The following is an 11,138-nucleotide window of genomic DNA, read 5'->3' as shown; positions in this document are numbered from 1 at the left end:
ACAAATAATCAGACGCCAGAAATCTACTTTACTCGTGGATATGTAGTACCATGTCTTATGTTAGCAATAATGATAACAATATCTATATCATGTCTTATCTTAGCAACAAGTGAGTTAAGTTCATTCGTTCTTGTGTTGCTTACAATCCAGCCGTATGCTCGAGCCTCTAACCTCAGTTCAACAAAAAAATGTTAGATAACGGAGCAGAGAGTTTTGAAAGCAAGATTTGAAAAATTGAAATTAGTGTTACACGTGATGTAAGCAAAAAAATAAAACGACAACATCAGCTTCAGTAAAAAAATTTATAGTTTCACCCGACCCATTTAATTTTGACTTTTATTCTACGTAAAAAAAAAAGTGTAGAATTGAAATTAATTTTTACATTTGTATGCAGGGGATAATAAATACATATATATTTATTAATGTACTCATATGAACATTCATTAAAGTAATCATTTTATCTTACTTTTCATTAATTGCATTTTTATTATGATTTTTTAATCTTATAAATTTATGGTTTAATAAACGTGACGTTGGAGTGTACAATAAATTTATTAAAATTATAGAATCATATAATTTTATCAGCAAAATATATTTTTGAAATTATGAAAAATAGGTAATAATAATAATAATTGCAATTCCCCAAGTTGCAATAAGTCTCTATCACTGCCTTTTTATTATTTTATAATATTGAGGAAATTAGCACTTCCCGAAATTGTATTTTATAATATGCTTTCCATTGTCTAATCATTTCCATCCATTCCCTTTATAATCCTTTCATTGCCTCTCCACATGCATTGTAAGTACAAACCCTTTCTTTTCTCTTAAAAGAAATATAGCTTTTTATTTATTTATGTATTTATTTAAATACTATTTTGAAAATTTTTATATTCACAATCATATTTATAAGCTTTAATAGGATACAAGCTAGCAACTAATACCTACCAACACAGAAAATATAAACTAATTAAATATTGAGAATAAAATAAAATATACTATAAATCAGATTAGGAATGAGATAATATTAATATATAATATCTAAGATATATTTCATAAATAATATATTCACGTGGTATATTTTTATGCATGAAAATTAATATTAGTATTTAAAAGTTGGGTTTAATTTGACCTATTTTAACGGACATCATCTAATATAAAATTGTTTCAAATTAAATATTTTTAATTTTGAAGTTTTTAGGATCATCTACATTTGTATGGGGTCTCAAATCAGAATTGAGATCGTTGATATATTTTTTTTGCAAAAAAACAAATCAAGTAACATATTGGAGATCCATCGAGCAACCTTATATTCAATAAAATACAACTAATTAAAAATAAATAAATAATATTTTCAATGACTATTTTAATGATAACGAGTAAGAAAATGAGCGTATCATATTCCACCTCGCTATTAATAAAAATAATAATTGGATAATATTTTTCCTAAAGTTTGGATTTTTCCCCCATTTTTTCAATGTAAAGTTAGAACATTGGCCCTACCAAAGAAATAATTGGAAGCCACCATATATTATATAGTTTTATATATATATATATAAATTACCCAACAAGGAAGTAAAAGAAAATTTACCGTAGGGGAGACACGGCATGTAGGCTCATTAAATGTTGTATGATGACAGGTGGAAGCCATGGAAATGTTGTCGGTCTGTTATGGTGGGACCCACTGTCCCACCTGTTGCAATCTTTATTCCAAGTTCCGACATGGCGTATGGGTATAGGCCACGTGGGTTAGCCGTATGACCTTTATTTATTTATTTAATATTAAGATTCCCAAAATAAAAACCAATCAATTTTTCAAAATAATAATAAGTTGGGTGATTACAAATTCAACCAAAAAAGAGTTAAAAAGTCTTCGCTCGTCAATTTTATTAATTTTATTAAAATAAAGGTTTTCACGTGTTTCAACGATTAATTTATTTATTTAAGAGATAGGTTATAAAGTGGCTCGAGATTATTACGACTAGTGTACAACTTTTTCGTGTTAATAGGCTACTCCATTTGAGTTACCTCTTATCGATCGTCTCATTCTCTTAATAAATAAAGTTCATCGTTAAAAACATGCAAATATCACTTTAGATCAATAAACGAAATGAGGTGATGAAGTGACTCGAGATGATGTGATTTGTAAGATCCCACATTGGTTGAAGAGTGAAACTAAACATTCCTTCTAAATGTGTGTAAACCACTCCTTAGCAGATGTGCTTTCAATAATATGTGGTGATAGTGGACTTTGGCTGGTACATGATTAGTGTACGATTCTTTTTCGTTTACAAATTACCTCTTATCAATTATTTCGTTCTTAGTTAAAAACCCATATGAGTTCGGTGAATCTTTTTTATCGAGATTTGGACGTAATGATGAGGCAAAAATAAATAATTGTAAGAATGTGGGCCAATTTCTACATGTGGATGCCAAAGATTCAAAGCTGTCCCCACCACCTATATTAATCAATTATTTGATAATTGAGGAACATTTTCTACCTTCCTTTGTTATTGTAATAAATACATGTACTTCAATATCTCAACAATAAATCATAAATAAACAATTTCGTTACATCAATTTCCATAAAATAAATTCATTTTTTTGTGTTTTGAAAATGTTTTTAAGAAAACAAAATTGTTGTCTAATTAGTGTGTTTTATATTGTTTTTTTTAATATAATTTTATATTTTAATGCTTAACTTTATGAAAATACTCATCCAAACAAAAATAAATAAACACCCTTAAATATATATATATATATATAGTTATTTTTTTAAAGTTAAAAAAAATAAAAATACCCTTTAGTATTTCAGACATACTCTTGAATTTTCAAAAGTTTCATTAACATCCTAAAACGTTTTATAAAATTTTAAAAACACTTTTAAATATTTTAAAATCTTCAAATATACATTTTTCCATTAGCACATGAATTGAATTACCATGTTTAAAAAATACTCATAAATTTTCGAAAAATAATATTCTTAGATTTAAAAAAAAAATGTTTGGGAATGACGTGTAAGACCTAGATAAATAGTTTCCACGTATAAATTTTGTAAACTTTTTTTTAATAAAGGTTAAATAATATTAATGTTATTTTAAAAATTTTGTAGATATTTTTTAAATATGGTATTAAAAGTGTATTTGAAATAGAATATTTTTTTAAAACAAAATCTTAATAGTTTTGATTCAAAATTAATAATAAGGATATTTTTTTAATTTTTAAAAAAATTTAAAATTTTAAAGGGCATTTTTATTAATTTAATCTATGTGAATAGTTTCTATAAATAATGTTTTTAAATAACGTTTACATCAATGAACAACATGGATTTTATTTATAAAATAAAAAAGTAATTTCAAATATAAATACAAAAATCAAAATAGAAATTAAATAAAACGTGTAATGCTTTGTTTTGGTTCGTCTGTTAGGCCCAAAAGAGCTTTCTGGGCCCTAACAGATTGGGGACATTAAGGGCCCAACCCAAATTTTATCTATAATGAATAAAAACTAACATTCATATGATCAATTATATCTTGAAAAATAAAAATATGATAGAGACGTATTAAACGTAAAAATCGAAGCAAGAAGAACCCTTGAATCAAAAAAATTAACACCTTATTATACAAAAATTCAGATTAATCTTGTTTAAGAGCAATGAGTCACTACACGATTAAATGTGATCAAAACTTTATTGAGTGGCTGAGATGCAACCACAAAAATTGCTTGAAGGTTAGAAATGACAAAAGTGATGCTCAATTTGCCAAGACGGAAAGTCTCACCTGAAGAACTCAATTTCATTCCTAAAAAAATATGTATTTGACCTCCCGTGCTATTTATAGCAATCTCATCATTTGAAATATCCAGTTTAAAAGTTAATTATCATCGTTCTCAATCAAACAAAGAACGAGGTTGAATCGAGTCCATCCAAAATTAGGGTCGTCATACACCTGAGAGAATTTGATTCACAAAAAAAGGGAACAAAATCAAACACATCCCCCGCTCCCTTTCGTTTCCCATATCCTTATGTTTTATTCCGTGTCTCTCCCTCTCCGACATAATCTTCAAAATTCCTCAAACCTCTCCTTTTCTTTTAACGGCTCAAACCTAACCAAAAAAATTTTAAACGCCCCCATTTTTTTTTTTTTTCTTTTTTTAAATTTTATTCAATCCAACTTTTTCCTATTTTTAAAATTAGACTAAATTAATAAATAAATAAAAAATACTGTATCTAAAAAATATAACTTCTAAAAATTAAAAAAAAAATATATATATATATATATATATATATATATTTTTTAATCAAAAGTTCAATAATACTTATGAAAACGTTAATATTTTGTTTTAAAATCACCTTTTGACTTTCAAAAGTGTTCAAAAACTATCTTTAAGTTTTGGAAGGTTTTGTTAATACTTTTAAACTTTTTAAAAAATTAAAAAATATTTTAACGGTTAGTACATGTTTTAAAAATACTCAGAAATTTTCCAAATTAATATTAAAACGTTCTTAGATAATCTGTAAGGTGTAGATAGACCGTTTCCATCTATATATTGACAATAAGATTCTATTATTATTATTATTTTTTAATAAAGATAAGAGGATATCAATGCTACTTTTATAAATTTATGGGTATTTTTTTAAACACAATTTTAAAGGTAATGATATATATATATATTTATTTAAAGTCGGGTATTAATGAAATTTTTTAAAATTCAAGGGGTATTTTTGAAAAAAAAGTAGTAACAATTTTGTTGAGGATATTTAGTATTAAATTATAGTTTACCTGTATTATATCATATTTGATATTTTATTAGAAGGCAAATATCTAGATATTCTTTTTAATTTAGTCTTAAAATTATCAAGAATATTTGACGTTTGTAACCGATATAATAGTAATGCTATGTGAATTGTAAATGATTCATATTTGAGTTTTAGGGCATTTTCGTTATTACAGTGATATGTATTGTAGATAAATAATTTTTTTTTTTTTTTTTAAATTAACAATATGATCCAACCCCATCCAACTAAGGTTGTGAACTCTATTCGCATATTCAGTCACCAACTCAATCAACATGAAATCTATTTGGATCATTCAATCACCAACCCAATCGATCATTCAATCACCAACCCAATCGAGCTCGCTTGTGTGTACTTCTACTTTTTTTTTTCATTTTAATCCAATTTTGGTCCCTACCGATTTTAATAAATTTAAATTTATGTAATTTATATTAATTTATGTTTCAAATTATTAAATTCACTCCGAATTATATGAATTAATTCAGTTTATGATTTAAATTGATAAAACCCTAAGATAATTTAAGGCGCACAAAAGCCTTGTAAATGATCGCGAGTATTACTCTTGTTCTAGAATAGTGATGAATCATTATTAAAACCAAAAAGCTTACGTGGATGGATTGAGATATTTTTTTAATCCATATCCATAAAGTGAACTCAACTTCTAAGTCAAATATTTCTCGGATGTGGAAGTCAATTTAATTTGGTCATATTCATTTGATCTTTAAAATAGACGCAAGATTGTCAAAACCTTTGACCTAATTTATAATAAATCAAGTTGAATAGTTTAATGAAGTCAAAGAAATTGGTTAGATTTAATTTAATTATTCGAATCATTAATTTTTTATACATATTAACTAATTAAATCACCAACGGTTTGAATTATTTAATTCCAAATTTTATTTTTTAATAAAAAATAAAATATTATATGTAAAAAAAAAATCTATTTATTTATTTTTAAATATTAAATTAAGAAAAAATTACAATTTAATGACTTGAAATTTTATTATTAAAATTTAATTAGAGAAAAAATAACTATAACAATAAATTCGTTTTTTTAAATAAATGTTTTTTTTTTCCCGAAAATATCCTTACAAATGTAGGCACATTTTGATACAAAATGTTATTTTTATTTTTATTTTTATTTATGGAAACATATATAATTTCCCATTCGAGTGGGTTCGTGTAGTACTAATCTCACGAGGACGTACAATCAAAAGGTTCGACAGCCACTGATGTTATTCCACGTGGCAACATCACATGACAGAGATGTGTTATAGCTCATGTCATGTGACAGCTACTGTACTGTGACCATCCAGTTTAAAAGTTCCCCACAAAACTCTCGTCATACCTGAGTATAAAACAGCAATATATATTTATTATTATTTTTTTAAAAATATAAAATTTAAGAAAAAAAAAATATATTTTGAGTTTTGATATTTATACATTTAAATATAAATAGCCGGGACAGAGACTTAAGTAAGAGTCGGGGAGATAGGAACGGATAATATTATCCACATCCCGATTACTTTTAGCTGAGCGGAGAAATCTCTCTTCATTTTCTTCTCTTGTTTTCTATCCCGAGCACAAATATAAATGGATATATATTAAATAAATCACGTAAAATTATAAATTTTTTATATTAAAATTGAGCAAATTATTATTATTTTTTAAAATGAGAAATAATAGTATCCATAAAAGTGTCGTTGAATTTAAAAAGGAGAGATAATGTTCATAAATAAATAAAATAATAAAGTAATGCTGTTTCCAGTTGTATTGCAACCAAGGCCATCATTTGGGCACATGTCCATGTGAGGATAAAACCGTAATTTTGCTAAGCTTATTTGTATGGATAAACAACAACTTGATGACACGTGGCAAACTTTTGTGGCGTGATTTCTTTTTCCCTCTCTCTTTATGTATCTCGCTTATGTTTTATTTTTATTTTATGTAATGATTATTTATATATTATAACTAATTAATTAATTATAAGTGGGGGGAAATGGGGTCGGGTTCAGCCGGTAGCCGGTGAAGAAGGAGGTAAAAGAAAGAAGAGCCTTTTTGAAATAGTGGGAAAATGAAGACTGGGTTTGAACGATGCAGGTTTGATGGATTGGACTTGTTCCACGAAGCCATTTCGATGAGTCCTTTCTATTATTTCTTCAGTTCCTTTGATTTTCCGGTTTTTCAACTCTGATTCTTGGTGTGTTTAAGTCATTTGATTGAAGGAGGCGAAAGAATCGAGCTCGGATTATACTTCTGGTACGCCCTTTGTGTTTTTTTCTTTTTCTTTCTCGTATTTGAACTATTTTTTCTCACTCTGGACTTATGATGCCGTTGTGTTTGTGTTTGGATTCTTCTTATGATCCGAATTTGGCCTGTTTCGATTTTCATCTGTAGTTGAAGTGCGTGTGTGATTCTGGGCGTTTTTTCAACTTTCGAGTTTGAATTTTGTTTTAGTGGCTCGTGATTCTGGTAGTGTTTTTATGGAATGAAATTTTGTGTCTAATTATTTGTTGAATTTCGATGATGTTGTGTGTTTGAATTGTTAATTTTGATTTCTGATAAATTTTGGGGAAATTAAGCTATCTGAATAGTTATTCTTGCGCCTTACTTGCTAGGTTATACCTGGAAGCTGATGGTTAAACCTGGATTTCGTATGCCAAATTAACTTGGTAGTCTCAGCTCAACCTGGTTGGTCCAGGATGAGGTTATGACTCTGTATTGTTCTATGTTTGTTCTGTAATTTTCATGGGCAGATGTTTCAGAAACATTCTCTGAAACATCATCGAGGGTGATTTGATAGTTGAGGATATACTAGTGAGGTACTATTCAGCTGTCCTGCCATTAAACTCTGTTGCCCTAGTATGGACTTAGCTGAAACTGAAAGTGATCAGAGTGGGCAATCTGTACAATTCTACAACTGTTTCAAAGTTTCAAGCCTTAGTGAAACAATTTTAGAAACTACCCTAGTTGCAAATTTAAAAGATCGGTACGTTTTGGGGGAACGATTAGGTTGGGGACAATTTGGTGTGATTCGATCGTGTTCTGATAGGCTGACTGGTGAGATGTTAGCTTGCAAGTCCATTGCCAAGGATAAATTGATGACAGTTGATGATGTTCGAAGTGTTAAGCTTGAGATTGAAATAATGTCTCGATTGTCGGGGCATCCAAATGTTGTAAATCTAAAGGCAGTGTACGAGGAGGAAGATTGTGTGCACTTATTAATGGAGTTATGTGCTGGTGGGGAGCTTTTCCACCAGCTCGAGAAGCATGGCAGGTTTTCGGAATCTGATGCTCGGTTTATTTTTAGGCATCTAATCCAAGTGGTCAAATATTGTCATGAGAATGGTGTTGTTCATAGAGATCTAAAGCCAGAAAACATTCTATTAGCCACAACCTCCTCCTCATCTCCAATTAAGTTGGCAGATTTTGGTCTTGCAACCTATATCAAACCTGGTAAGCTTATCTACAAGTTTTATCTCCAATTAGTATTTAACATAAACTGAAAAAAATCATCCTTCAAATTCTATATTATGAGCATTTGTTCTCTGAAAACAGGTCAGTATTTGCATGGTACTGTTGGGAGTCCATTTTACATCGCCCCAGAAGTCCTTGCAGGAGGCTATAACCAAGCTGCTGATGTTTGGAGTGCTGGAGTTATTCTTTACATCCTTCTCAGTGGGATGCCCCCGTTTTGGGGTAAGACGAAATCAAGAATTTTCGAAGCTGTTAGAGCTGCAGATTTACGTTTTCCTTCTAACCTTTGGGATAATGTGTCGACATCTGCCAAGGACTTGATCACCAGGATGCTTTGTATGGATCCATCAAAGCGGCTCACTGCTAAGGAGGTTCTAGGTAATCTTATGATTTTTTTATTTGGCTGGATTTCTTTTTAGATAACTAAGTAAAACGTGAGACAAAGCATGTAACAGTCCAAGCCCACCGCTAGCAGATATTGTTCTCTTTGGGCTTTCCCTCTTGGCCTTCCCCTAAAGGTTTTAAAACGGTCTGCGAGGGAGAGGTTTCCACACCCTTATAAGAAATGCTTCGTTCAACCCTCCAACCAACGTGGGATCTTACAATCCACCCCCCTTGGGGGCTAGCGTCCTTGCTGGCACACCGCTCAGTGATTGGCTCTTATACCATTTGTAACAGTCCAAACTCACCGCTAGCAAATATTGTTCTCTTTGGGTTTTCTCTTCTGGGCTTTCCCTCAAGGTTTTAAAACGCGTCTGCTAGTGAGAGGTTTCTACACCCTTATAAGGAATGCTTCGTTCTACTCTCCAACCAACGTGGGATCTCACAAAAACAACAATCAATCACTTAGAGAAGAGGACCAATAGATTTATTTCTGTTTCTTGGATCCCTTAGATGCATCTTTTTTTGGCGCATTGCCAAACATCGTGTTGGAAGGCTGTCCAAAAGCCATAGATTGTCCTAGCTGTAACATTGCCTAGTTTTCTGCAGGGTCTGGGAATGGGAACATGGCAGACAAATTCAGTCCTTGAGCTTTCCTGTTGATATATATTAACCTAGGCTTAGTGTTATCTTTCAATTTTGGAATAAGCTCAAGCATTACATGCAAACAAAATGTGCTGATCTTAATTTCTCTCTAAAAAAATAGTACTTTCTGTTTCTTGTAGCTCATTCATGGATGAAAGATGCTGCCCAAGTATCTCAAGAGCAGGAAAAGTTGGATGCCCGAGATTTCAGATGGGTGGAAACGGGCATAAGTTCTTTGCCCGCTCCATTCATCGTTAGAAATCAGGATTTTAGCTTCAGTGATGGAACTGCTGTTATTTGTGAGGACCAAATGGGGCATTCACCTGTATTCACGTGCAAATCATCATTCTCTTCGTTCCTTTTGGATACAGGTGACACGCCTAGTTCTGTTCCCGGAGGATTTTCTTTCAGCAGTTGCGTTGAGTTAGATGCAGCCACCGAATTCTCATCCCCAATTCCAAAGCTTCCCAGCTTTACCTTCTTCAGTCCATGTTCAACAGCTGATCAAGGAAACAGTTCGATCAGTTTCAAAGCGAATTTGTCACTGTCAGAAGCTCTTCTTGAAGGTGTGTTTTTTTCTCACATCTAAGCCCCTTTCATTTTATTGATTATATGTTAAGGTCATAAAAAATGAAAAAGAAAAACTCTGAACAAACAAGAAAGAAGAGCCTTTGGATAGAACCTTTCCTTCATGTTTGGAATTCTATCAATAGCTGGTTCAAAGCAAGAACTAACCGAGCTTTCTCTGAATATCATTTAATCTTACAATGGACCATGTTATCTAAAATGCAGAACCAATCAAGAGAAAGCTCTCTCTTCTGCTAGAACCCATAATTCCAGCCAAGCACAAGTTTGGAGACATGGAGTGGAAAGAATCTCGAAAGGGAGGACTAGGTGGGTCTAGAGCAACCAACATTCCCAGCAAAAGGAATCATTCAATCGGACTTGGCGAGCTCGATCAGTTTAATCTCATCGTGACCGAATCAGTTATACGATGGGCATCATGCACACATATCCCAACAACTCCATCCCTTAGGCTATCACTTGTCTGTTAACATTTTCGTTACGTTATAACTATTCACCTACCAACGAGTCATACCGAGGAATGCCGAAAGCAGTGGATGATACCAAGATTGCTCAATGTTTCAGTCTCAGGAAAGTGAAACCTGTTCTCGTTTCTTGTTTCGTAGTTTTCAAAGAGGTGGTATTGGGACTGTGATGCTTGTTATATTTGGAAGTAGTCAGTAAGCGAAATGTGAGTTGTGCATTGACTTGGCGGCCCTTTTGACAACTCCCCTAACTCACTCTAGCCTTGTTGCTGAAATTTAGTTACAGGCTGAGTGTATTGATTTCTTTTCCCTCGTTTGGGTGTGGTCTTAGAGAGTTTGAGAGGAAAAAGAAATGAGCTTTTTATTTAATGAACGAACATGACTACTAGATCTTCTAATCATAAATCTTTATAAAGCTGTGAATCTGATTTTGATTTTGTTAGGAATTGGCATTAATTAATTACCCCAATGAAATTCTTCATTGATGAATATTTGAGTTGAAACTTTTAGGTTTGTCGTTTAGTCCTTGAAATTTTTGTTAAATAAGTTATAAACTATTTGATATAATATCTAAATTTACAAACTTAGCATATATGAGATAAAATTTAATTTTATATCAGTTTGATTCTTAATTTTTTAATATGTTAGAAATTTATCTGACTCAAAATTATTTTTTATTTTACATATCTTCAAGGTGAAAGTTTAAAAGTTTATTAATTTTTTTAAAAAAAATTTAGGAGTTTTTCAATAAGTTTTAAAAAGTAATGGAGTTTGGAATTATTTATGATGAAAAA

At 30.8% G+C, this 11,138-nt stretch overlaps 1 protein-coding gene across 1 annotated transcript; it reads left to right on the top strand.

Annotated features, from left to right (window-relative positions):
- The first annotated feature begins 6,846 nt into the window (after window positions 1–6,846).
- LOC111809174 (calcium-dependent protein kinase 26-like) lies at window positions 6,847–10,786 on the top strand. The gene is made up of 5 exons (XM_023695554.1): window positions 6,847–7,051; window positions 7,411–8,248; window positions 8,351–8,647; window positions 9,436–9,861; window positions 10,088–10,786. The coding sequence occupies exons 2-5, from the start codon at window positions 7,657–7,659 to the stop codon at window positions 10,348–10,350; spliced, it is 1,578 nt and encodes a 525-aa protein (XP_023551322.1). The 5' UTR covers window positions 6,847–7,051; window positions 7,411–7,656; the 3' UTR covers window positions 10,351–10,786.
- Window positions 10,787–11,138: the final 352 nt, after the last annotated feature.

This window comes from Cucurbita pepo, chromosome LG13 (assembly GCF_002806865.2).
Source record: "Cucurbita pepo subsp. pepo cultivar mu-cu-16 chromosome LG13, ASM280686v2, whole genome shotgun sequence".
Classification (NCBI taxonomy): Eukaryota; Viridiplantae; Streptophyta; class Magnoliopsida; order Cucurbitales; family Cucurbitaceae; genus Cucurbita; species Cucurbita pepo.
Note: the sequence above shows the minus strand (reverse complement) of the source record. Positions and strands in the feature narration are given on the sequence as shown.

Excerpts from the sequence above, each read along its gene's own strand:
- LOC111809174 (XM_023695554.1), top strand. The coding sequence starts at position 7,657 with ATGGACTTAGCTGAAACTGAAAGTGATCAGAGTGGGCAATCTGTACAA. Across the intron at positions 8,249-8,350 it reads TGCAACCTATATCAAACCTG|GTCAGTATTTGCATGGTACT; the intron begins GTAAGCTTATCT and ends CTCTGAAAACAG. Across the intron at positions 9,862-10,087 it reads GTCAGAAGCTCTTCTTGAAG|AACCAATCAAGAGAAAGCTC; the intron begins GTGTGTTTTTTT and ends TCTAAAATGCAG.